At 43.8% G+C, this 26,639-nt stretch overlaps 1 protein-coding gene across 2 annotated transcripts in view; it reads left to right on the top strand.

The window, feature by feature from the left end:
* Positions 1 to 6: 6 nt before the first annotated feature.
* The window catches only part of XPO6 (exportin 6), a 61,948-nt gene continuing 35,315 nt past the window's right edge, over positions 7 to 26,639 (top strand). For both annotated transcript variants that reach the window (XM_081966077.1, XM_081966078.1), the window contains exons 1-7: positions 7 to 261; positions 15,194 to 15,284; positions 17,483 to 17,595; positions 19,404 to 19,601; positions 20,447 to 20,606; positions 21,554 to 21,631; positions 22,872 to 23,325. In XM_081966077.1, coding sequence (XP_081822203.1) covers positions 238 to 261; positions 15,194 to 15,284; positions 17,483 to 17,595; positions 19,404 to 19,601; positions 20,447 to 20,606; positions 21,554 to 21,631; positions 22,872 to 23,325 — 1,118 coding nt within the window. In that variant the 5' untranslated portion in view covers positions 7 to 237. The remainder of the gene's footprint in view (positions 262 to 15,193; positions 15,285 to 17,482; positions 17,596 to 19,403; positions 19,602 to 20,446; positions 20,607 to 21,553; positions 21,632 to 22,871; positions 23,326 to 26,639) is intronic.

Genomic DNA, 26,639 nt, shown 5'->3' with positions numbered 1-26,639 from the left:
CTTTTTTTTTTTCTTGGCTGCTGCTTGCGCCTGTTTTGATGGGTCCCTGAAGCCCCCAGGCTAGGGGAAAAGGTAGCTTCTTCAAGGGGCCTTTTATTATTTTTAATTCTTACTGCCTTCCTCATGGAGGAAGAAAGTCCTCCCGAGAAACCATGACCTGAGCTGGGTCCAACACCCCCCTCTCCCCCCCCAAAAAATCCCCATCTGAGGAACCCCGAAGGATCTCGCTAATCTTGGATGGACGCTTCCCATCAAACCATGGTGAGTTGGAAAGGATCCTGGCTTTGCTTCCAATACAGGGTCAGGAGGGAAAAATAGGTTGCAAATGAAGAATGGGTAAAAAATGGTTTCGGTTTCCTGCATCCTCGCCGCTTTGTGAATTTTCTGGGTGGTTATATCCTCGTGGCAGATATTCGGGGATGTGGAAGGGGGGCACAGGACCCAAAGGAGGAGTGGGGTATTTGCTTAGTTTCTCCTATGCCAAAATAATGATCCCTCTAAGCTTTGCTTTGCTAGTGATTGGGCTTGTGCAACATCATATATGTTGCACAGCCCATAATACATGCAATGATAGATGCCATCATTAGATAACAGTCCTGAGTTCCTGCATTTGGGCTGTCCGTGGAAGGAACAGATTCAGAGGCTCCGCTTAACAAAGAAACTTGGATAGTTGGAGGGGGCTTTGTGTCTCATTTTCTTTCTGGTCAAGCTGGCGTCATAAAACTGGCTATGGTGAAAGAAAGGATCTTTCATAGAGGGGGTAGGACCTTAGGGGGAAGTCCCACTGCATGCATTTGTAAAACTGCTGCAATCTGTATCACATCCAGTACCTTTTGATAAGCCCCAAGTTTTTCAATTTAATGGCATTTTCTCTTTTTTTTTTTTAAATAAAACCTATCTGAAAATTTGAGACCGGGAATTCCATGCTGCCTTCAGAGCTTGGCAGATCAAATCAACATGCCAAGTCCAAGATGAATTCAGTGAGAATTCAAAATTCAAGAGGGGGAAAAAAAATCTTATTTACAGGTTTCCAGAACCTCCAAATGACTATTCGCTTTGATTGCCCACATCTGAGAAAACTGCTTGTGCCATCTCAGATCCAGGAAGGGTGAATTTCATTAGCATTTAAAAAAAGAAAACCACCATATTTTTCTGCCAATAAGAATTGTAAAAAATAGCTTGGTGTTACTTGCAGTAGCACAAAAATTAGTTACGTTTTCTACAGTTGCTACATCATGTTTGGGTGCTGTGGCGTTAAATATAAATAAGCTAGATAATCAATATTTGTGTGTGTATCTTTTCAGATTGTTCAAAGTATTTCCCTGGGTGATTTGTTACATCAATGTAACTTTAGCTACAAACTTAACATGAGATGTTGTTCAGTTTTCATTGTTTACTATAGTTCAGCTACCAGTTATAGGTATCAAAGGGATTTTAAAAGCTGTCTTGAGCTACCAGATGGTGTTGCTTGAGATTCCAGGTGATCTAAAGAGAAGTTATATGCCTCTCTACCTTGTCTGAAAATTGAATGCATCATTCCCATTAAGAAAATGCTATTTTTTTCCTGGGGCTATTGCTGTGTAAAATGCTATGCAAATTAATACTCTTCTTATATCAATCTGGCCTGCTATGCGATTAACTGTGAATTCTCACAGCTCTATAGTCTGGGCGTAAAAGTTGCAAGTTTGAGCTAAAGGAGGCCGTCTTTTCTTTGTACATCTTTCTAACAATATTTTTTCCCCTTTATAAGTTAGAAAACAATAGCCAGTACATATTTTGAGACGAGGATTCGATAAAGGCATGAATGAAGAATTAGCAATAATGGGACAAACTATCCAGGAAGTGAGGCTGCTGCATCGTTCATTAAGTCATCTAACAATGCCAAAGAAATATTTTATACTTTAAAAATTTGGCTACAGTTACAGTGTTACCCTCTGAGTGGTCAAGTAACATTGCTTTTTCATATTTTTTCTTAAAATAGGATTTGTAAGGGTCTGCGTTTAGTTTTCTTTCCCAAGCACACCAAAGACTGTTGTGCCTTCTTGTTAATTTTTTAAAATTGTTGGTCGCGGCTGCATTTCCTGTTCCTGTCCACAATTTGAGTCATACAAATTCATTCTCATGGTTGCTTTATGTTGCAAGGTGAAAGAGAATCATGCTACTTGCTTGGTTGGAGTCTAGAGGAGAAAACTACTACCTACCTTCATCATTTAGCTGACAGTTCTTTTCCCCCCACCCCTATAAAGTCAAATACTGTAATAAGAACAAAGACAAAAGGCAAGCATAGTTAAAAAAAATACTTTAAGGCATGTATAATAAATAAAATCGTATCTCATTCTGATTGAAGAAAGATCTCTTGGGAGTAGATCTTATGAGAAGAATCTGGCTATTCTGACAGACTATAGACTCGATTTCATTGAGAATAGAATAGAATGAAATTAGGAGAGAATAGAATAGAATGAAATTAGGAGAGAATAGAATAGAATTCTTTATTGGCCAAGTGCGATTGGACACACAAGGAATTTCTTTTTGGTGCAGATGTTCTCGGTGTATATAAAAAGACGTTCGTTAAGAATCATAAGGTACAGCACTTAATGATAGTCATAGGCTACAAATAAGCAATCAGGAAACAATATCAATAAATCATAAGGATGCAAACAACAAAGTTACAGTCATGCAGTCGTAAGTGGGAGGAGATGGGTGATAGGAACGATGAGAAGACTTAATAGTAATTCAGCCTTCGTGAATAGTTTGACAGTGTTGAGGGAATTATTTGTTTAGCAGAGTGATGGGAAAAACCTGTCCTTGTGTCTCGTTGTCTTGGTGTGCAGTGCTCTATGGCGTCGAGTTGAAGCAATTTATGTCCAGGATGCGAGGGGTCTGTAGATATTTTGAGGGCCACATCAGTGCTGTGTTTGACCTTGGGTGAGTGTGGCTGGGGGGGGCGTGGCCGACTTGGCGTCACTCCTGTGGGGGGAGCATCTGTGGTCGCCCAAGCGCTCTGCCAGCAAAAATGGAGCTCAGGAGGACCTCATGCAGCCCTTCCCAAGCGCTGTCTTCACTGGCAGAGGGTTGCAGGAGGCCGTGGCAGCCTAAAACGGAGCTCTGGAGCCTGTTTGACACCCCTGCTATAGACTGAACCTAAGCTAGCCATGTGCTATATAGCTTCCAAATGGACCGGCGCGATTTTGCCCTGCATTATTAAAGGTCTTACAGTGTTGAGAACATGGGAATTAATTGTTCCTCCCCGAGATGCATTAGGCATGTTTAACCTGAAAAAGAAAAGGAGGAAAAGAAGACACGATAAAACCATCTTCTGATATTTGAGACGCAGGGAAGAGAGCGTGGATTTATTTACCCGAGGCTAGGAGTAAAAATCGATGGAAGCTTAACGAAGGGAGAGTCAAACTTGGAATGAGGAGGAATTTCTTGACTATCAGAGCAATGAAGCAATCGAACAGTTTGCCTTCCTAGCGATCTGGTTATTCCATCCCTGGAGGCTTTCAAGAAAACATTGGACAACTACTGGGCTAGGATGATACCAGGATTTCTGCCCTGAGCAGCAAGGTGGATTAAAAGTCATCCAAGGCCTCTTGAAACCTTACGTTTCTATAAATATAATATTTAAGGGGGTGTTAATTTTACTGGCCCTGCTGATCAATCAAAATGAAGTGATCACCAAAGAATTGACTCCATACTTGAGAAGGATAGCCTCTCTCCAAACTTCCCTGTCTGTGAATTTGGCACTTTTTAATTCTTTCTCAAGCTAGAAAGGATTTGTTGTTAGTTGCAAAGTTGTGTCCGACCCATCGCGACCAGATGGACGACGTTCCTCCAGGCCTTCCTGTCCTCTACCAATCTCTAGAGTCCACTTAAGCTCACACTGACTGCTTCGGTGACTCCATCCAGCCACCTCATTCTCTGTGTCCCCTTCTTCTTTTGCCCTCCGTCTTTCCCAGCATGAGGCTCTTCTCCAGGGAGTCCTTCCTTCTCATCAGGTGGCCAAAGTCTTTGAGTTTCCTCTTCAGGATCTGGCCTTCTAAAGAGCAGTCAGGGTGGATCTCCTCTAGGACTGACCAGTTGGATGGCCTTGCAGCCCAAGGGACTCGCAGGAGTCTTCTCCAGCACCAGAGTTCAAAGGCCTCCATTCTTTGGCGCTCAGCCTTCCTTATGGTCCAACCTTCACAGCCATCCATTGCAACTGGGAAAACCACAGCCTTGACTATGCGCACTTTTGTTGGCAGGGTGATGTCTCTGCTTTTTAGTATGCTGTCTCGATTTGCCATAGCAGAAAGGATAGTTAGGGTTTATTTTTATTTTTTTTAAGGACAAAAATAAGAGGTGAAGATTATGCTAAAAGTTCAACGTTGTAGAGCCTAAAATGGGATCCTGGGATTTTTTTCAGAAGAGTAGAATCCAATACTTGTCATAACAGTAGGAATCCCGGTCTATTGGCCCTACCACCGTTACGTAGCACTGAACAAAGTAATATACATTATGCCTCAAATAATTTCTTGATAGAGCTCAGGATGTTGTCAGACCTTTGTTCTTCAGAAAAGTCTTGTGAAATTCAGCCGAGATGGTAAGACGCCCAGCCAAAACGTCAGTCCCACATTGCCATGTTATCATGGGATGGGTCGGTACTGTTAACTTCCATATTGCAGGTGGGGGGGTGTTAAAAAATGAGCCAGGTTAATACTGAGAAGTCATTTTAAGGAGGCTATGGCAAGTGACATTCGAATTGGTGATTTCCAGGTTCAGAAAGCAAGTATTTCAGGCTCTATGGCAACAGTTACCAACTGGTGTTTCGTGGACCCCTGGTGGTCCTCAAGAAAATTTGGGGGGGGGGGCTGCAGAAAAATTATTTGCATTTTTTATATTGCACTAAATCAGGGGTCCTCAAACTACGGCCCCTGGGATGGATACGTTGCAATGAACATTTGTGTTGCTGCAGAGAGTCTTCTCTTTCGGGGTCTTTTTGTGGAGGTCGGAGGGGGGCAGAAATTCCGACTTGGGGTCTGCTTCAACCTCCTGGTGTGGGGGCTTTGGGCGAAGGCTGGAGGGAAGCGCCGCTAGTGACGAAGAGCCGGAGGGCTTCGTTCCAGTGGGACTGCATCATGGCCTGGAACTGGCTGACCATCTCAGCTCACTGATCCTCCAAGCACCTGTACCTGGTCTTGCACTTTCGCAGGTCTTCCCTCTGCTTGGAAAGCCTATGCTCCTAGTCCTCAGTGAGGTGCTTCTGCTGAGCCTCCTTCTCGGTCAGATCCAATTTGAACTGACCTGTTTTGCCAACTCTTTCTCATAGTGGCTGCTTAGCTCCAGCAACTGCTTCTTGTTGGGGCCCTAAGGAGCCCAGGCGGGCAGGTGAGGAGTACCTGGGAGGGGAGGGGCGAGTAGAGGCTGGCGAGGTGCCCCTCGGAGTGAGTGACATCAAGTTGGCCACACCCACCCAGTCACATGACAACTTAGCCCCACCCACCCAGCTGGTCATTAAGCAGATCATATTAGTGGCCTGCTGGGATTTAAAATTATGAATTTAGTGGTCCCTGAGGTCCGAAAGGTTGGGGACCCCGCTCTATGGGGTAGTAGCTTCTAAAAGTTTAATCCTTTTCTTTTTAACTTTGTATTTAAAGCTTTATTTCAACACCACATTGCTATTCATCTGTAATTGTTTGCAGTATTATAATTTTTGAAAGGCAGATAAGGCACAGGTGGGCTGTAGACTTCAGCCAAATGCCAAAGGATAAAAGCCAAATATTGAAATTTAAAAATTGGTGGAGGTGGTACAGTGTTTAGTGGTCTATTAAAGCTTTGGCTCTAATAATATTTCGGAGCTTACATTTATAAAGGTTCTTTTATTAATTGATCCGCATGTTTCCAAGCAGATGCCAGCTGAAGATAGCTTGTGGTAACTTATTTGTTTGTGCAATGTATCTCTCACGAAATGAAAGCTAAACAAGAGCAAAATCACAACACAAATAGTACAGCTGTTACGAAGGCCATAAATATATTAGAGGAGGTGGCAGAATAAAGGGGGGAGAAAAAAAACTCTGCTAAAATAAAAGGACTTTGAAAGTCATTCTGAAAATAACAAAACTACTCAAACCATTTTGTGTTTGTCGGCTTTTCTCAGTTCAGAAGAGAAAGCGGGTGTGAGGGGATGGCTGCAGGATTTAGGAACTCATATGCTGACAAGGTAAAAAAGGAGGGACGCAGTGGCTCATTGCCTAAGACGGTAAGCTTGTCAATCAGAAAGTTCGACGGTTCAAATCCCTAGCGCCGCATAACGGGGTGAGCTCCCGTTACTTGTCCCAGCTTCTGCCAACCTAGCAGTTCAAAAGCACGTAAAAAATGCAAATAGAAAAATAGGGACCACCTTTGGTGCGCCTTCGGTGTTGAGTCATGCCGGCCACATGACCACGGAGATGTCTTCGGACATCGCTGGCTCTTCAGCTTAGAAACGGAGATGAGCACCGCCCCCTGGAGTCAGGAACGACTACCACATATGTGCGAGGGGAACCTTTCCCTTTACGCTGACAAGAATCTCATGCTGCCATAAATCTCTGGAGATTCTCAGTCGTTTGGGTCATGGTTATCCCAAAGGTGCTTTTTCCAAAAGGCAGTTGGACTTCTTTATTTATTTATTTTATTTTTTAAGAATTGAAGAAGCTTCTTGGATGAGAAGGAAAACGTTAAAGGGGGGGGAAAGCCAACCAAGAATGTCCAGTTGGAAAAAAAAACCCTATGGGACATCCTGCCTTAAGGTGCAAGTACTCCTTGACTTATGAGCACAACTGAAGGCCAGAATTTATGTTGCTAAGCGATGCTTTTGTTCAGGGAGTTTTGCCCCATTTTATGACCTTTCTGGCCACAGTTCTTAAGTGAATCGCTGTAGTGGATGAAGTTAGCAACCCGGTTGTTAAGTGAATCAGGCTCCCCCGTTGACTTGGCTTGTGGGAAGGCCACCAAAGGGGACCACGTGATCTACGGACACAGCAAGGGTCGTAAGTATGAACCGGTTGCCAAGCATCTGAAGTCTGATCATGGGGGATGCCGCAAAGGTTATAACTGAAAAATGGTCAGGAGTCACTTTTTTTCATTGCCGTTGTAACTCTGAACAGTCACTAAGTGAGCTGTTGTAAATCGAGGACTAACTCATGTACCTTGTGGCTTATAGGGGTGTTGCTTTCTACAGTGACAGGCCAGAAAATCGCTAATCCAAAATGAAATAACTGTTTATAAGCCATGTTTTTGTAAGGACCCCGTCTTCTCTGCTTGTGTGTTGTAAAATCATAGCTTACATTTGACTAGCTTTCCCTTCAACGGCAGGAAAGAAGGACTTTCCAGCCACACATTCAAACTAGGCCTTGGGTCAACAATAATGACCCAATAATGACTTCCAGACCCTCCGGTAGGCCCGTTTCCCCCCATCCCTGAGACTCCATGCGGGCCCTGCACTTACCTGGCATGATGAACAGGCCCGTGTGGAAACTCCTGGGAGGGGAGGGGTGGGCGTGGCCAGTCAGGGGAGTCCCCCGAAGTGGGCAGAATCTGTTTTTCAGCCTATTTGTCCTTGTTTTTACTGACCTGTACCGTCTGCCAGATGGTAATAGTTCAAAAAAAAAAGGGAGCCCAGGATGAGATGGATCTTTAAGGATGTTTTGAACTTTCTTAAGGCAGCGGGAGCTATCAAGCTCTTCCAAGGAGGGGAGGGGGCAACCCATGATCCTCTGGGCAATGACGTTGACCCTCTGGAGAGCTCTCCTATCTGTCACTGTGCAATTGGCAAACCATACACAGGCACAGGAAGTTAAAATGCTCTCTATGGTGCAGCGGTCGAAGGTCACCAGCAGTTTTTCCTCCAGTTGTTGTTTCCTGAGAAGTCTCAGGTCGTATCATCTCTGCTGGGCCCTTATTGACCAGGGCTGCAATATGAGCGCCTCAAATCAGGTCCTCTTTTTATGATAATCCCCAGAAACTTAAAAACTGGCCACTTGCTCCACTCGGTCTCCATTGATAAGGAAGGGCTGGACGTTTGATCTATTCCTTCTGTAGTCCACTATAAGCTCCTTGGTCTTCTTATTGCTGTTAAGGACCAAGTTATTATCTCCACACCACGAAAGCAATTTGTCTTCCACAGCATTGCGTTAACAAAGTTCTTCAACCGTATTACCTCTTTCATAAGCCTCATGCCATTTCCTGTTGACATTGTCATAAATGAGATCACAACTTGACTCAGGAGACAATTGTGAGATCCATGATGCTGTTGAATACTTTTGCTCTTAGGTCACCAAGTGTCTGGTTTTTTTATTTTTTATTTCCCCCGGCACTGCATTTGCCAGAAATAATGAAAGGAAAACGACATGGAGAAGTCTCCAGGTTATGTTTATGTTAATGCACATTTTATGCACACTGAGAGCACCTGCATCAAAGACAAATTCCTTGTGTGTCGAATCACACTTGGCCAATCAAGAATTCTATTCTGTTCTATTTTCAATTTCAATTAAGAACTTGACCTGCCGTATTGGAGTACATGTCAAACCTCCCCATCTGGAAACTAATAAGCTGTGATATGAATCACATTTTGTTTTCCCTGTTCAAGAAATCTGATTCCTCAAAATCCTTTTAAAACCTGGTCAGACTGGCTTTCGTGGGTTTTTTTTTCCACCAGCAGACACAATGAGTTGTATCTTACTTATAATCGTGGTTTTTCTTTTTTTACTGTGATATATGAACTGACTGCTGCAGCATCCCAAAAACATATAGGCAGTCCTCAAGGTATGACCACAATTGAGGCCAAAATTTTCCACTGCTAAGCAAGGCAGTCGTTTAGTGAATTTATTTCCCTCCCCCCCCTTTTATGACCTTTAATGCCACCGTTGTTAAGTGAATCCCTGCAGTTGTTAAGTTAGTGGCATGGTTTGTTAAGTAAATTTGGCTTCCCCATTCTCTTTACTCGTTGGAAGGTTGCCAAAGGGCATCACGTGACCTCGGGACACTGCGACCGTCGTAAATATGAGTCAGTTACCAAGTGTCCAAATGTTGATCACACAAGGATGCTGAAGCAGTTGTAACTCTGAAAAACCTAAGTCGGTTTTTTTCAGTGCCATTGTAACTTCAGATGGTCACTGAACAAATGGTTGTAAGTCGAGGACTCTCCTAGACCGGTTCCTGACCAAAACTAAGTATAGTTTGCATCCATTTAGCACCCAAGTAGGATAATTGCCAAAGCTCTGCATACTTTTGGCTTCTGTTGTCGAGCTGAGAAGTCAGTTTAATGAGCAGAAATTCTTCCCCTATGAACCCCACATGGGCTGAGATTCCTCTGGAGTGTTTCATCCCTTAGTCATCGGGATTAGACAGAGATACACTGCACAACAACAGCCACTTTCAGAGAGAGAGAGAGAGAGAGAGAGAGAGAGAGAGAGATGGGTGGATGGAGAAAGAGAGAAGATGGGTGGGTTGAGGGAGAGGGAGAGAAGGAAGATGATAGATGATAGATAGATGATAGATAGATGATAGATAGATAGATAGATAGATAGATAGATAGATAGATAGATGATAGATAGATAGATGATTGATAGATAGATGATTGATAGATAGATGATTGATAGATAGATAGATGATAGATAGATAGATAGATAGATAGATAGATAGATAGATAGATAGATGATAGATAGATAGATAGATGATAGATAGATAGATAGATAGATAGATAGATGATAGATAGATAGATAGATGATTGATAGATGATAGATAGATAGATAGATAGATAGATGATAGATAGATAGATGATAGATAGATAGATAGATAGATAGATAGATAGATAGATGATAGATAGATAGATAATAGAGGGAGAGATGACATAGATAGATGATAGATAGATAGATAGATAGATAGATAGATAGATAGATGATAGATACATAGATAGATAGATAGATGATAGATAGATAGATAGATAGATAGATAGATAGATGATAGATAGATAGATAGATGGATGATAGATAGATAATAGAGGGAGAAGAGGGAGAGATGACAGATAGATAGATGATAGATAGATAGATAGATAGATAGATAGATAAATAGATAGATAGATAGATAGATGATAGATAGATAGATGATAGATAGATAGATGATGATAGAGGGAGAGATGATAGATAGATAGATGATAGATAGATAGATAGATAGATAGATGATAGATAGATAGATAGATAGATAGATGATAGATAGATAGATAGATAGATAGATAGATAGATAGATAGATAGATAGATAGATAGATAGATAGATGATAGATGATGCTGGATTATACTTAAAAAATGTGTCCTTCTTGTTTTGTTTCTGCTGTGCTCCGAGCTGTTTACTGCATCTAAATGTTTGAACAGCAAATATTTGTTCATGAGCTGATCTTCCAACAAACAATAACCTCCTTGAGGAAAGATTTAGGGTGACCTGTTGTTAAAAAAAAAAAAAGGCTAAACACACCCAGGAAAGAAAGAAAGAGATAAGAGGACGTTTTCCTTCTCCCTGTATAGATCTATTTAACCTTATCCTCTCAATTATCTTTTTGTTACTTGTGTTACTTCATTTTGCAAACAAGTTTTGATTATTATTATTTTTTTGCTGAGGAGATTTCGGCCTCTTTAAAATGGGCCTCCGTCCTTTGAGAAGGAAGTTCTCAAAGCAGGGTTGAAAGCAAGGTACTTTGTGCAATCCGTCGATCGTTGTTTGAGTGCCATTCTTTTTCATCAAAACGAACGATCAATTTGCGGGACCTGGTTTAGCGCTAATGGGCTTCAAAGCGCTACGTTTTATGTCCGCGCCAGAAGAATGAACCAGGAGGACTCTGCCTGTTGGTGAAGCTCCGGATTGTTTTATTGTCAAGGCTCAAGGTGGAAATCCGACAGGTGGCGCAAATAAAATTTAGGTAAAAGTTCAGTTTTGGTCGTGAATTGCTGAGTTGCTTTTAACTGCGTTGCAATGTTTGTTTGAAGTCAATTAGGAGTTGTGAAATACTTTGTGCCCTGAAAGATGCTATGAAAGTGACCCAGGGCTGGGAAAAATTACAGCAAGGAGTGGGCAGGGTAATTAGATAACACAGTAAATGATTACCTTATAGCAGGGGTGTCAAACTGGATTTCTTTGAGGGCCAGATCAGCATTGCCTGACTAGGTGGCTCAGTAGCTAAGACACTGAACTGGTCGATCAGAAAGGTCACTATCTCTCAGTCCAGCCTGCCTCGTAGGGTTATTAGTGTCAGGAAAATAAGAGGAGGTGTTAGGTATAATTGCTGTGATAAAAATCCAATAAAACAATTTCGTGATCCTGCCTTTGTAGAAATTCTTAAAATGTTTTTTTTAAAAATTATGAGTCCGGTACCTTTGTTTAATCCATTGGTGTTACAGGATTGGGATAATGTAACGAGTATATCGGATTTAAATTAAGATGGGTAGTCAGATCCTCTTTTGAACTGCAAGTTTCCTACATGATTATTACATTTCGGTAAAGCTACCGTGCAGGACGCGGTGGCTCAGTGGCTAAGACGCCGAGCTTGTCAATCAGAGAGGTCGGCAGTTCGGCGGTTCGAATCCCTGGTGCCATGGAATGGAGTGAGCTCCCATTACTTGTCCCAGCTTCTGCCAACCTAGCAGTTGTAAAAATGCAAGTAGAAAAATAGGAACTACCTTTGGTGGGAAGGTAACAACCTTCCGTGCGCCTTTGGCATTGAGTCATGCCAGCCACATGACCATGGAGACGTCTTCGGACAGCGCTGGCTCTTCGGCTTTGAAATGGAGATGAGCACCGCCTCCTAGAGTTGGGAACGACTAGCACATATGTGCAAGGAGAACCTTTACCTTACCTGATGTAAAGATGACTAAACGAAGAGACACAAAGCTTCCCATGTATTACTCTAATAAGGCTGGATAAATAAATTTATAGCCTTGTCACCAAGTACTTGGTGGTTTTGAATTCTGCTCATCAGCAACAGCGCTAATTTGTTTTAAACCCTCATGTAATGTAATTGCACGTTGGGTTGGATTCACCCTGTTACAGCAAAGCTATTCTTACAATCAATTCTTGCTGTTCCCGGCCACTAATTGGGAGTTAGTAAGGAGAACAGCTTGTGTTGACATGGAAAATCATTACAGTACAACTTTTAAAAATATCGTCTTTCCAATCACCCGCTTGGAAGGAAGGAGCTTGAATTCATCAGTCATTGGGAAGACACGGCTTTTGAAATACTGTATAGCGGTTCAAATATAGAAAATCTAATGTATTTTTCATTCGGAAAAGTGTCTTCGTAAATCCAAACAGTATTGTATTGCATTCCTCCCACAACCCCTTTAAACAGTTTGCAGGCAACGATATTAGTGAATAACCGGCCAGTTCTATATGACGTTTTAGGGGAAGAGGGAAATGATCAATTTTAATTTAAAAATCGTATATTAGGAATAATGTTTACATCCTTGTGTGCTATGTGTACTCTATAGTAAGTGTTATAGCAATAGCATTTAGACTTGTATACCGCTTCACAGTGCTTTGCAGCCCTCTCTAAGCAGTTTACAGAGTCGACATATTGACCCCAACAATCTGGGTCCTCATTTTACTGACCTGGGAAGGATGGAAGGCTGAGTCAACCTTCAGGCAGTCAGACTCGAACTGCTGGCAGTCAGCAGAGTTCTGCATTCTAACTACCAGGGCTCTTATCAAAGTTGTTTTCAAAGAGTGTTAAGTAAATTGATGGACAACAGGTCTGTCAAAATTTTTGGTCTTGAAGCCTCAGTATTTTGGCCTGTTTGAAGGCGTTTCCAAATACTATTTGAAGGGGTACACCGGTGCCAGAGATGTGGGACTCCATCTTCTGTTTGCAAGGACTCAGAATATCTTGCTAGCTATCCTGTGAAGCAAAATTCTAGCTGAAGGGGTCTTGGCCCTTGGAAAAATGATGTATATACATTAGACATCCAACATTTGAATATATATACAAAATCCAACAGTAGACATCCAACATTTGGTCCGGACATTTTCCAATGCCAGGTTATCAGCTAGTATTTTATAAACATTTGGCATCATACTGTACATGAAATTTAGAGGAGGTTGTAGCAAGATCACTTAATACTTCAACAAATGTGGGTTTGGCAGCCTTGCAGAATATGCATTAAAAATGTTATTTTGCAAATGAAAGAGGAACACTGGGGTATTATTGTTTGGCTGGCGGTCATCTCTTCTAGGCAAGATTACAGCTGGACTGAGCTTCTTCTCTTGTAGATTTTTAAAAGGTGATAGAAGTAGTGCAGTCTCCTTACTCATTAAGCCAGAAAGACCCCAATTGGCTAGTGCAGGGGGGGGTCTCCAAACTTGGCCAGTGTTAAGGCTTGTGGACTTCGACTCCCAGAATTCCCCAGCCAGCTAAAATATGTTCACTGCAGCAACAGATTAAAAACACTCTTAATTTTGCTTTCCAAATCTTTGGTCCTTGTCAATACAGCATTAGCCCAGAGATCTCCAAACTGCCTGAGGAATTCTGGGACTTGAAGTCCACAAGTCTTAAAAGTTGCCAAGTTTGGAGGCCCCTAGGCTAATGATGTATTGACAAGGACCAAAGATACAGAAAGCAAATTGAAAGTGTCTTCAATCTGTTGCTGTAGTGACCATATTTCAATGGCAACATCGCCATTCTTGATTTTTACCTCCGATTTTACCCTGTTTTCCAATGTAAAAGCGGAAGACAGAATATCTGGCCCAAACCTTCAAATTTGAGCTGGAAACCCAGAAGAGAACATGAATCTTCTCAATAATAACGACTGTGTGATAATATAATATGTAAGCCACTCAACGTTACCTTGCGGTGAGATGGTCACCAATAAATTTAATAAATAAAATAAAACAAATAAGCATTCGGAGAGAAACTGCAAAAAAAGGATGATGAAAAAGTACAGCCAGCCTGTTTATCTATTGAAAAGATAAAATTTTCAAAGAGTTGTGAAGGAGAACTTAAATTCGAACCTAAAGCGCTGGCTAGTTTGACAGATTTTCACATTTTTCATCCCTGGAATAATCTCCAGATCAGTAATCTTATGAGAAGTGCCTTCTATTTTAAAACTATGAAGAGCCGATGAAAATTGAGTAGTCTGTTGCTAAGAGACAAGCTGCAATGAGTAAGCCAGCCTAAATTCAGTTTTTCCTAAATAATGTTAGCGCAAATAGTCCTGATAAAAGGAGGAGAAACTGTCGTTATCAAATCTACCCTTTGAAAATTGGAAAACCCAACAGATGGACTTAGATTCCTGTATGTTTCTAAAGTTGAAGCAGTCTTACTTGATTTGAAGTGTCCAGTTGGGTATTTACACAACCGTGGCCTAATATTATGGATTTATGACATTTTTGGGTTGCAAGTTTTGCATGGTTTGGCTGTAAACTCTGGGAAGACAATAAGAACGCAATAAATAAATACAATGCAGATCAACTCTAGATCACAAGATTGAAGAAGCTTACAATACGTTTGTTAAACATTGGGTGTATTTTCACTTTTTGTAATGGATAAGGAAACCATGTTGAAAACGTAGCCACTGTTTACCAAATGACATTTGAAGAAAAACAGTCTTAGCTGTTGTTTTGATGTTCAGTTACTTTTAAGTCCAGTTTCTCTTGTCACTTTACCGTTGTGTGCCATTTTTTCAATGACCTCCTTATTGGATGCACCCACTTCTGATCTTCCCAAAGATGCTTTTCTAAAAAGCCGTTGGACTTCCTTGGGTTTGGTTTTTTTTTCTTTGAAAAAGTTTCGCTTCTCATCCAAGGAGCTTTTTCGGTTGCTTTTTGGAAAAACATCTTTGGAATTAATAATCATGCCTTGGACGATGGAGAATCTTCATAGCCCAAGAAAAAATGGTTAAAAGAGGAAGAAAGAGAAAAAGAGTTACATTAGTAGGCTAAAGGGAATAATAGTAAGATTGTTATTGTTACGTAACGAATTAAGAAATAAAGAAATGATAGTACATTGTTAATGGTAGAAAACATTTGAAAGAAATGCTCTCTATGCTTAAATTGAATTAGACGACGTATGCTGTTTATAGCAAAATATACCCATATATACCCATATAAGAAAGGAAAATTTGGTGTAGTTTTAAAGGGGCAATTTTTTTGTAAACATCCCAAGTGTGACTATTTCTCTTAAAATGTCTTTGGCAGGCATCGGAAGAGGCCTCGCTCCGAGCCTTAGAGAGCCTAATGACGGAGTTTTTCCACAACTGCACTACGAACGAGAGAAAGCGTGAAATTGGTAAGCTGGCCTCTTCCCCATTTTCTCCCCAGGTTCTGCCCCAGATTTTGGAATTAAGGCAGCCTGGTTTTGTTTTGGTGTCTGCTCTCATAAGCCCCTTTGAGCACATTTGTCAGGGTTCCAAGTAACGCCCCCAACGAAAGAAGACTCCGAGGCTTGAGTTTCCTCAAAGTTCCATTTTATTAAAGATGTCCTATCGGCACATCTGGGGAAACCCGAATCTGAAAGCTTCCCGGTTTTCCCAAATAAAAATTCAAGCATCTACCCACCACCCACATGTCCATCAAATGGCCCAATCAAAGCACCGTCCCAACTGGAGATGCCTCCCAGTCACAGCCCTCCAGGTGCAGGGCAAGATGACCTTGACTCTCTGAGAAAGGAATGTTATTTTGACTATATCTACCTCACTCTATATAATCCCCCCTCACAGTTTCCCACGGCATTAAATGTGGCAGGTCTGAAGGCCCAATGCAAAAGATGGCTTCCAGGTCTGACAAACAGCACATTTAGGGGAAAAGCAACAAAGAGGATTAGGGGGCTGGAGACTAAAACATGAAGAACGCTTGCAAAAACTGGGTATGTCTAGTTTAATGAAAAGAAGGACTAGGGGAGACATGATAGCAGTCTTCCAATATCTCAGGGGCTGCCACAAAGAAGAGAGAGTCAAACTATTCTCCAAGGCACCTGAGGGTAGAACAAGAAGCAATGGGTGGAAACTAATCAAGGAGAGAAGCAACTTAGAACTGAGGAGAAATTTCCTGACACTTAGAGAAATTAATCAGTGGAACAGCTTGCCTCCAGAAGTTGTAAATGCCTCCAATTGCCTCCAGAAGTTGTAAATGCTCCAACACTGGAAGTCTTTAAGAAGATGCTGGATAACAATTTGTCTGAAATGGTATAGGGTTTCCTGCCTAGGCAGGGGGTTGGACTAGAAGACCTCCAAGGTCCCTTCCAACTCTGCTATTGTATTGTATTGTATTGTATTGTATTGTATTGTATTGAAGTGCACGCTTGCAAAATATACCATATTTTTTCCCTCCCTTTTTAAAAGATGTTTTTCTTCTCTCTCTTTATTTATTTATTTTTAAAGCAATAATCTGCCAGCCAGTGACAGATTGTTTGAAAAGACGTTCTGTGCCAGAGAACCTTAATTAGCGACAGGGCAATTATTGGGGGCCAGTCAGCAGGTAGAAGATCGGTGAAAGTGGGATATGAATGATAATGGAACATTATTCCCTCCGTTCCTTTTAATGAATAATGATTGTTCTTTAGAACAGGAGTGGGTTAGAAGTACATGGAAAACCACAAGGCCCTGAGAAAACCGACCTTAGATCAACCAAGACTTTTTAGCCCAGTCGTTCAAAGGAAAAGGCAGGGTTTTTTTAAGCATTTCAACATCAGCAGGTTAAAAATAAGCTTTAAGTCTTGCTGTTAGGGTTATATCAGTCTTCTCTTTATAAGCTCAGTGGTCTTTGGCTGCAGCTTTTAGAAACTCTGATCGATAGTAACTTAAATGTAAATAATGGTATAAATAGCTCAGGGCCGGGCCTTCTGGCTTTTCTCGTAAAACAAGAGGGATGCAGCTCCTCCTTTTGTTCTAAATTCTAATGTGTTGTGGCCCGCCAGTGGCCAGCAGAACTGGCAGCAGATTCGGGCAGTGAGGAGGTTGGGGAGGAACATGGGCCAGTCCCGGAGTCTGGGGAAGGCTCTGATGAGGGCTCTGTGTCGGAGGCAGAGAGGGGGCCAAGGCCATCCGACAGTTATCAGCTGCCTTCAGAGTCAGACGTCAGTGAGGCAGAAGAACAGCTGGAGCCTGTTCCCAGTGTGCGCATGCGCAGAGTGGCCAGATGAAGGGAACAGCTAAAGGAAGAGGGGTCAACTTGGGAGTAAGGCCACAGGTGGATGATGAATGGCCCCTCCCAGAGGAAATAAAAGGAGCGAAAGGGGAGTGGATCTTGCAGGAGACAATCAGTTTGCTTAATTGGTTCTTGACTCTCCGAGACTCCTGGCCAAGTTCTGCAGAGATCGGCCTGGCAGCTCTCCAAGCCAGAGAAGGTCTGTGACTCTAAATCCTCCCTTGAAAGACTTTGCTGGATGTGAAGGAGCAGAATTCACAGGAAATTATTAAAAGGGGTTTTCGTCCTTTTGTTTTTGTACGATGCATGTTTGATTCGATTTTGCTTCATTTCTCTATCTAGAAGAGCTTCTGAATAACTTCGCTCAGCAGGTCGGTGCCTGGAGATTCTGCCTCTATTTCCTGTCAAGCACGAGAAATGACTATGTCATGATGTATAGTTTAACAGTATTTGAGGTGAGCTACCAGACTGGGCTTATCATGCTCGTAACAGGCTTCTTATAACAGCGGGACCCAAACTTTGTGGCACGGCATTCAGAGGGGAAGTGGGCCACGCGAGTGGCAGGCTGGTTGGCACACACAGCTCAACGTGCGCGAGTGATGGGTCTGCGCACAAGTGCTGCCCCGTCGCTCACACAAGTTGAGTTGCACACATGCGTCTTGTGGCCTGCCAGCAGCCAGTACAGCTGGCAGCAGATTCGGACAGTGAGGAGGTTGGGGAGGAACCTGGGCCAGTCCTGGAGTCGGGGGAAGGCTCTGATGAGGGTTCTGTGTCGGAGACAGAGCAGGGGCCAGAGCCGTCCGACAGTTATCAGCTGCCTTCGGAGTCAGACATCAGTGAGGCAGAAGAACAGCTGGAGCCTATTCCCAGTGTGCGCATGTGCAGAGTTGCCAGACGAAGGGAACAGCTAAAGAACAGGGGTCGACCTGGGAGTAAGGACACAGGTGGACGATGAATGGCCCCTCCCAGAGGAAATAAAAGAGGAGCGAAAGGGGAGTGGAGTTTGCAGAAGAACATTAGTTCGCTTAATTGGTTCTTGACTCTCCGAGACTCCTTGCCAAGTTTTGCAGAGATCGGCTAGTCAGCTCTTCAAGCCAGAGAAGGTCTGTGACTATAAATCCTCCCTTGAAAGACTTTGTTGGATGTGAATGAGCAGAATTCACAGTAGATTAATGAAAGGGGCTTTTGTTGGGACAAGGAGTTTGCTTCATGCTCTCGGGAAGCCAAAGTCAGAACAATGCGTGTGCGCCAGCCAACCACTCACATGGCCCAATTCCGAATAGGCCATGGCCCAGTAATGGGCTGTGGGATCAGGATTTAACAGACATGTCTTCATCCTATTTGGTCCATTAAACGAATATGTCATTCCTTTGCCTTGGTACTGGTACAATTTATAAAGAAAGCAGAGGGTTGGATGTTTTTGTGTGGGTGGTGAAAGCTATAAAACGAAGCATATAAAGTTGTCATTGATTCTAAAAGAAGTTAGTTTCAAGTTTATTTATGGCTATTATGGCAGAGAAAGTGTTGTATTTTATTTTTATGTATAATTCCGAGTTAGATAGTTATTTTTTTTTCAAGCATGAATCAAATGGATCAAAATGAGATTAAATTTGTCTCAATAGTTGCCTATTTCTCTCTTCTCCTGCGATCCTAGTATTAGTTACTAGCATGAATTAGTAGAGCTTTAGTTCCTTCTATGAATGGGAACTCACTCTTAATTGTAAATTAATACTTTCCCCAAAACAAAAGCAGCTTTCCAAGTAGCACATATTTTTTAAGTTGGTATTTTTAGCAATACCTCAAAAATTGAGGGACGCAGTGGCTAAGACGCTGAGCTTGTCGGTCAGAAAGGTCGACAGTTCGGCGGTTCGAATCCTTGGCACTGCGTAACGGAGTGAGCTCCCGTTACTTGTCCCAGCTTCTGCCAACCTAGCAGTTCAAAAGCACATAAAAAATGCAAGTAGAAAAAGAGGAACCACTTTTGGTGGGAAGGTAACAGTGTTCTGTGCGCCTTCGGCGTTGAGTCATGCCGGCCACATGACCACGGAGACGTCTTCGGACAGTGCTGGCTCTTCAGCTTTGAAACGAGAACCGCCCCCTAGAGGTGGGAACAACCAACACATATGTGCAAGGGGAACCTTTACGTTTAGTATTTTTAGTAAGCTCACCTCTATATTTAACACCTTTGAGTATTAGCTTTAGGCTTGAGCAAAGAAGATTATGTTTCAGCCTGATTCATCATAATAATGCCTGTCTGTTTCAGAACCTGATTAACAAGATGTGGCTTGGGGTCCCGTCTCAGGACAAAACAGAGATTCGCAGTTGCCTGCCAAAACTTCTTTTAGCTCACCATAAAACTTTGCCTTACTTCATCCGAAACAAACTTTGTAAGGTCATTGTGGATATTGGCCGGCAAGACTGGCCCATGTTTTATCATGACTTCTTCACAAATATTTTACAGGTAAGATTTAAAAGCTAACGAAAGTCATCTTAGCCGTGGTCCGTTCTTATGCTGGGGCCTTCAAGGCAGCCCTGACTCCTGAATTTCAGAAGTCATTTGACATTGCCTGCTCCCTACCACTGAGAGAGAGAGTGTGTGTGACTGGCCTGAAGTCGCCCAGCTGGCTTTGTGTCTAGGGTGGAACTAGAGGGGGTTGGGGAGGAACATGGGCCAGTCCTGGGGGCTGAGGAAAGCTCAGACGAGGGCTCTGCATCGGAGGCAGAGAGGGAGTAGACAGCAGTGAGGCAGAGGAACAGGCTGGAGCCTGTTCCCACTGTGCGCATGCGCAGAGCTGCCAGAAGACAAGAACAACTAAGAAAGCAGGGTTGACTTGGGAGTAAAGCCACACCTTGGAGGTGACTGGCCCCTCCCATAGGAAGCAAAAAAGGAACAAATGGGGAGGGGGCTTTTGCAGGAAGCAATTCGTTCATTCGGTCCGGAAAGTTCTGTTTGTGATTATAAGACTCTGTGCCAAGTGTTGCTTTGCCCTGTGTGTGGATACTAGTTATCTGGCAGCGCTCCAAACGAGATTAGGTGCGTGTGGATAAATATTCCTCTGAAAGACTGTTTGCTAAGCCTTGCTGACTGTGAATGAAAGGAATTCACAGTTGTGTATATTAAAGAGGTTTTGTCGGAACCAAGATTTTGCTTCTTGCTTTCTAAGGAAGCCTGGGTCAGAACATTCTGAATATATTGACTCCACGGGTAGCTTTCCAAAGAATGGATGGATGGATGGATGGATGGACGGATGGACAGATAGACAAATAAGAGAGCTGTTCACGCTAAAATTCCATTCTCTTTGACAGTTAATCCAGTCCCCAGTGACAACTCCACTTGGGCTGATCATGCTGAAAACCACGTCCGAAGAGCTGGCTTGCCCACGGGAGGATCTCAGCATCGCACGGAAGGAGGAGCTGCGGAAGCTGCTCCTGGAGCAAGTTCAGAATGTCCTTGGACTCCTCACAGGTGAGTGAGACAGGAAAACCCAGATAGCACTGCAGCTGTCAAGAGAAGCTGGCTGTTATGTAATTAAGCTCCCCGTTAGAAGAGCGAATATGCAGAGAAGCGTAATGAGAGTGATATGGAATAACACGCACAAACCAGCAAACACTGAATAGTATAAAAATATAGTAGTTTACTATGTAGAAATATAGAGGTATTCAGAGTCCGGTTAACAGTCCAAGTCATACACGGTTCAGTCAGTCAGTTATCAATATTTTGTTGCCAAAATTAATTGTCAGTTTTATTTCTGGAAATCCTGCAGTCTCTAAGACCTACTACCCATTTTTTTTCCCCTGCTAAGAAGGAGAGGTTATCAGCATTTCTCCTTCGGCATTCCACATGGAATCTTTCAAAAATACAGTCAGGAATCAGGTCCTGATTGACAGGTGGAAAGACCAGAGCGCAAGTCATAAATGCTTGAGGTTAAATTTGAGTTCCTCAAATTCCCCGAATTCAACTGACATGCTTGAAATAACAAATTTGCAACGGAGGCTGTGGGACTCAGTGGCTAAGTCGCCGAGCTTGTCAATCAGAAAGTTGGGCAGTTTGGCGGTTTGAATCCCTAGCGCCACGTAATGGAGTGAGCTCCCGTTACTTGTCCCAGCTTCTGCCAACGTAGCAGTTCGAAAGCACGTAAAAAATGCAAGTAGTAAAATGGAGACCACCTTTGGTGGGAAGGTAACAACGTTCCGTGCGCCTTTGCCGTTTAGTCGTGCTGGCCAAATGACCACGGAGACGTCTTCGGACAGCGCTGGCTCTTCGGCTTTGAAACTGAGATGAGCAGCGCCCCCTAGAGTCAGGAACAACTAGCACATATGTGCAAGGGGAACTTTTACCTTGATCTTTTTAACTGAGGCTGAATATGCGAATGGCTTTGCAGCTGCTGAGACTTTGCTCTTCTTTCACGACAGGTATTTTGGAGAGCATTTGGGATAAATACAGTGTTACGGCCGCCACCCCACCACCATCTCCGACGTCCAGAGAAAGTGGTAAAATCTTGCGCTGCTCTTTGTTTCTCCTTCTGTTCGGTGTCTGTCCTCGCCTTACAATCATTTGCTTATTCGAAATGACAACAGCACTGAAGAAAGGGACTTACGACCAGTCCTCGCGCTTACAACGGTCACAGTTAACGTTATCACAATTTGGGTGCTTGGCAACCGGCGTGTATTTACAAAGTTTGCAGCATCCGGGGATGCCGTGAGCGGCTTTCCGGCTAGCTTCCTACAGGCAAAGTCCAATGGGGGAAGCTGGGTTTGCTTAATGACCACAAGGGGATCGAAGCCCACATACCTGAGAGTTGCCAAGGTGGAGAAACACTGCTTTAGGGAGTCACCTTGCCTTTGCTACTTCTCCGAGAAAACTTTCTAATGACTTTCCAATGCCTGACGTCTTTATCAACAGACAAGAGCAGCTCATCAGTGCTAAGAAGCCTAACCAGGGTGCAATCCTTCACGTTAATTAAAGCCATCCTAGGAAATTGCAATGGCTTGCTGTCTCATTAGCCCAGATTGCTCCTCATGCAGACAGACTGCAAAGGGCTCCTGCCTGATATTTTGGCTGCACAGTTTTACCGTATTCTTCAGAGTATAAGACGCACCTTTTCCCCCCCAAAAAGAGGGAGAAAATCTGGGTACATCTTATACACTGAATACAGCATTTTTGGCCTCCCGAAACCCCGCCCCTTCACCAAAATAGTCCTGCTTAGGAGGCTTATAGAGTGCCCCTTGGGGGCTGGGGAGGCCGATTTTTGCTCAATTCCCCCCCCCCCCGGCCCCCAGGAGGACTCTATAAGCCTCCTAAAGGCTATTCATGCCCTTTTTTTTTAAACCAAAAACAGGTCGATTTTGCTCGTTTTCCCCCACCACCCCCACGAGCACTCTACGAGCCTCCTAAAGGCTATTCATGCCCTTTTTAAAAAAACAAACAAACCTTTTTCGTGAAAGGCCATTTTTGGGAGGTCCGCAGAGTGCAAAAAAAAATTTTTTTTCTAACTTGCCTCTTCAAAATCTTGGTGCACCTTATACACCGAAAGATACGGTAATTAGGGTAGATCAGGAGCTCCCTTTGGAAACATGAGATGGGGGATGATTTGGCTGACTCCGCAAACCGCTGGGAGAAGGCTGTGAAGCACTGTGAAGCATTGTATAAGTCTTAAGTGCTATTGCCATATTGCTGGCAAGTCTTAGCGTGACTGGACTTACCTGTGCACCTGTCCTTTTTCCTCTACAGGTGATCTCTTGAGTAGCCTGTTGCAGAGTCCCAGTGCAGCCAAATTACTCAACCAGCCAATCCCTGTCCTTGACTCAGAAAGCGAATACATTTGTTCCCTGGTTCTGGAGTGCCTCGCCCACCTCTTCAGCTGGATCCCCCTGTCGACCAGCATCACCCCATCCCTCCTCACCACCATCTTCCACTTCGCCCGCTTCGGCTGCGACACCCGCGTCAGGAAGATGTCTTTCCTCAACGGCAGCAGCCAGAACGCCTCCTCGAGTCACGAGCGCGGCCAGCTGGGCGTGCTGGCTATGTCTTGCATCAACGAACTCATGTCCAAGAACTGTGTGCCTGTGGAATTCGAGGAGTACTTGCTCCGGATGTTCCAGCAGACCTTCTACCTCCTGCAGAAGATCACCAAGGAGAACAACGCCCATTCGGTGAAGAGCCGGCTAGAGCAGCTGGACGAGAGGTAAGGCCGGACGAGGTGAAGCCCAACCGCTCTTCTCGTTTTAACTTCAAGATGATCTTTGCCGATGACTTGTTATGCATGGTGTGTCTAATCGCCTTTTTTCAGAGCCCCGGGACGGAGGCGGGGAAAACAGCCAGGTAAGTGTGACCCAGGTACGTGGCCGCGGGGCGGTCGACTTGGCAGAAACGAGTTTGGGGTTGTGTTTCTTCTCCCCCCCCCCCTCCAAACCTCCCCCTCCCCCCCATTCGTTACAGTTTGACTGCTGCTCTGAGGCGGTTCAAGATCTCAATTTGCCTCCATTTGGTTGTGGCTGTAAGCAGCCGAAGAGATCCGGTGAGGTAAAGGGATATTCGTGGTTTTCTGGTTGGCATCTTCCTTCGGAAGGAAAGGGTGGATGGGTCTGGTTTTAAGGGAATAGAAGAGACCTTAGGCCCACGATGGCGAACCTATGGTACGCCTGCCGGAAGTGGCATGCAGAGCCATCTCTCCAGGCACTCCGGCCGTCGCCCGTTGCTCTTCCGGGTTCCGATGCACACATGCTCACCAGCCAGCTGGTCTTTGCGCGCATGGGAGCGCCAGAAACTGGAAGAGTGCATGCCAGGAAGCTGAGCTTCCGGTTTCCGGCAAAGCACATGCGTGCCAGCCAGCTGGTCTTCATGCGTGCATTCGTGCTTGAAACTGGAACCATGCACGCCAAGTGCGTGCATGCGCACACTGGAAACTGGAAGCTCAGCTTCCCGGCACGCACATGCTCGCCGGGGAACTGCTCTTCCATTTTCCAGCGCTCCCGTTTCAGCACTCGGTGCCGAAAAGTTTCGCCAACACTGCCTTAGGTCCTTCCCCAAATGGGGTGGTCTCCTGAGGGCTGCGTTGGCTAAAGGCAGTGGTAGATGCAGTCAGTTCTTCTCCAGGGCAGCCTCTTGAAGAAAGTGAGGGAAGAAATTTAGTGTGTTTTTTGTTTTCTTTTCAAAGCGACATTGGAACAACTTCAGGTAGGGTAGTCGTCGGAATGAATGGGAAATGCTTGGAAATAAAGTACATCAGAAGCATTCCAAAAGCAGATTCTGTTCTTTATTTCTGATTTCCTTCGGGGGTGGTGCGGTAGCCTAGAGGCGAAGCTTTCGCCTTACAATCAGAAGACTGTGAGTTCAATCCTAGGTAGAGGCAGATATTTCTAATCTGGGCACACTTAGCCAGCCCACATCTGAAAGTTGCCAAGGTTGAAAAACACACAATTTGTAATGGGCAGAAACCTTTGCACACACCACAAATTCACCACAACTTTCCTACAGTCACCGTTACCCCTCCAGAAACAAGCAACATCGTCAAAATAAACTGTGCCATAACAATTCCTGTACAGCCCTCAAGTTTTATTGTATAGAAACCATCTTGTCTTCTTTCCCTAGTCCCAGATACTAATCCCCCCCTCCCCCCCCCCCCCAAGACATAGGTGTCACAAAGGGGAGTGATATTTCTCTCTCTGGGCACACTTAGACTATATCTGCTGAACAAAACTCCGCATTGGCGACAGGAAGGGCATCTGGCCAGGAAACATTCAGCCCCATTCAGTTGCCCTGACACCACCCTGCAAGGGATTATGGGGTTGTTAAAAGATGGTGACGATTTCCGATTTCCTTCTCCTTGCCAATGCCTTTTTAAAGCAAGCGTCCCTTTGACCAGATTCTGCCTGGATTTCGGGGTGTTTTGTTTTCTTTTGTTTTTGCGGGCTCCATCCGAAAAGCCTCGGGGCTTGTTTTGAGAGCCATTGAGGGAAAGGGCCTAAAGCACAAAGGGGACATTTTAGGGTTTTGGCAAGCGTTGTTGAAATGGAGGTTGGCAGGGATAGCAGAATGCAGCCCTCGCATTTTATGCTGATGTGCTGGGCAGCCCATCTGTCGTAGCTGGCAGGAAAAATCTCCGCCTGCATCGAATGTCGCTTTCTTTTTTTTAAAGCGACAACAAAACAAACCAAAAACTCTTAGAAAGAAGCTGGGGTGGACTGTTGTCCTTGAGAGAGAAAGATTTTTCTTTAATATATGGTGAGTGACTTGAGGACACCGGTCAGATCTTAGCGATACCCAATCAATCTCTTTATTAATTCTCATCTCTGGACCAGTTTTTTTTTTCCCTCAACCTTGGCCATTTTGAGACCTGTGGATTTCCAAGTCCCAGAATTCCACAGACAACTGTGCTCCGATGGGAATTCTGGGAGCTGAAGTCCAGGTGTCCTGGAAATTGAAGTCCACAAACACTGCTCTGGACCGTCTAACTAACCCAGGGGTGTCCGAACTTGGGAACTTTAAGACTTGTGGACTTCAACTCCCAGAATTCCCCAGCCAGCTGGCTGGGGAATTCTGGGAGTTGAAGTCCACAAGTCTTAAAGTTCCCAAGTTTGGACACCCCTGAACTAACCTCTGGAGCCATGGCTGGGTGTGGAATTCTGGGACTTGAAGTCCACACGTCTCTAGCCAAGGTTGAGAAACACCGCGCTGGACCTTCTAACCTCTGGACCCTTATGTGATGTCTTCACACCATATTTCTTTTCTAGAATTATTTCCTACTCCAGAGAAGGGGAGGGCTGATATTGAGTGAAATATGTGTTAAAACCTGGATGGTTTCCCTAGCAACTAACAGCTGCAGTGGATTGGCTGAAGGGAGTGCTAAATTGGGAGGAAAAAACAGGGTGAGATTAAACCGTTTCAGTAAAATAGGATGGAATAGAATAGAATGGATAGGAAAAGAAATAGAAATAATAGAAATGGAATGGATAGGAGTAGAAATAGGAATGGAATGGAATGGATAGGAATAAAAATAGAATAGAATAATAGAATAGAATAGAAGAATAGAATAGAATGGAATAGAATAGAATAGAATTGAATTGAATAGAATAGAATTGAATTGAATTCTTTATTGGCCAAGTGTGATTGGACACACAAGGAATTTGTCTTTGGTGCATAAGCTCTCAGTGTACATAAGAGATAAGATACATTTGTCACGAACCATAAGGGGCAACACTTAATGATAGGATACAAATAAGCAATCAAATCATACTAGGAAACAATTAATATAAATTGTAAGGATACAAGCAACAAAGTTACAGTCATACAGTTGTAAGTGGGGGGGAAATGGGTGATAGGAATAATGAGAAGACTAATAGTGACTCCCAGTTTGCTGGTTGGGTCATTTTTCATCTTCCGGAGCCTTCAGGGAAGCTGCCTGAAGGTCCCTAAAGGCTCCGGAGGACGAAAAACGACCCAACCAGCAAACCAGAAGTCACTGACTGGGGGTGGGTCGTGCATTGCATTATGGATGCG

The sequence above is a fragment of the Natrix helvetica genome (genome assembly GCF_964273705.1).
Source record: "Natrix helvetica genome assembly, chromosome: 13".
Lineage (NCBI taxonomy): Eukaryota > Metazoa > Chordata > Lepidosauria > Squamata > Natricidae > Natrix > Natrix helvetica.
The sequence above is the reverse complement of the archived record's forward strand: the minus strand, read 5'-3'. Positions and strand labels throughout refer to the sequence as shown.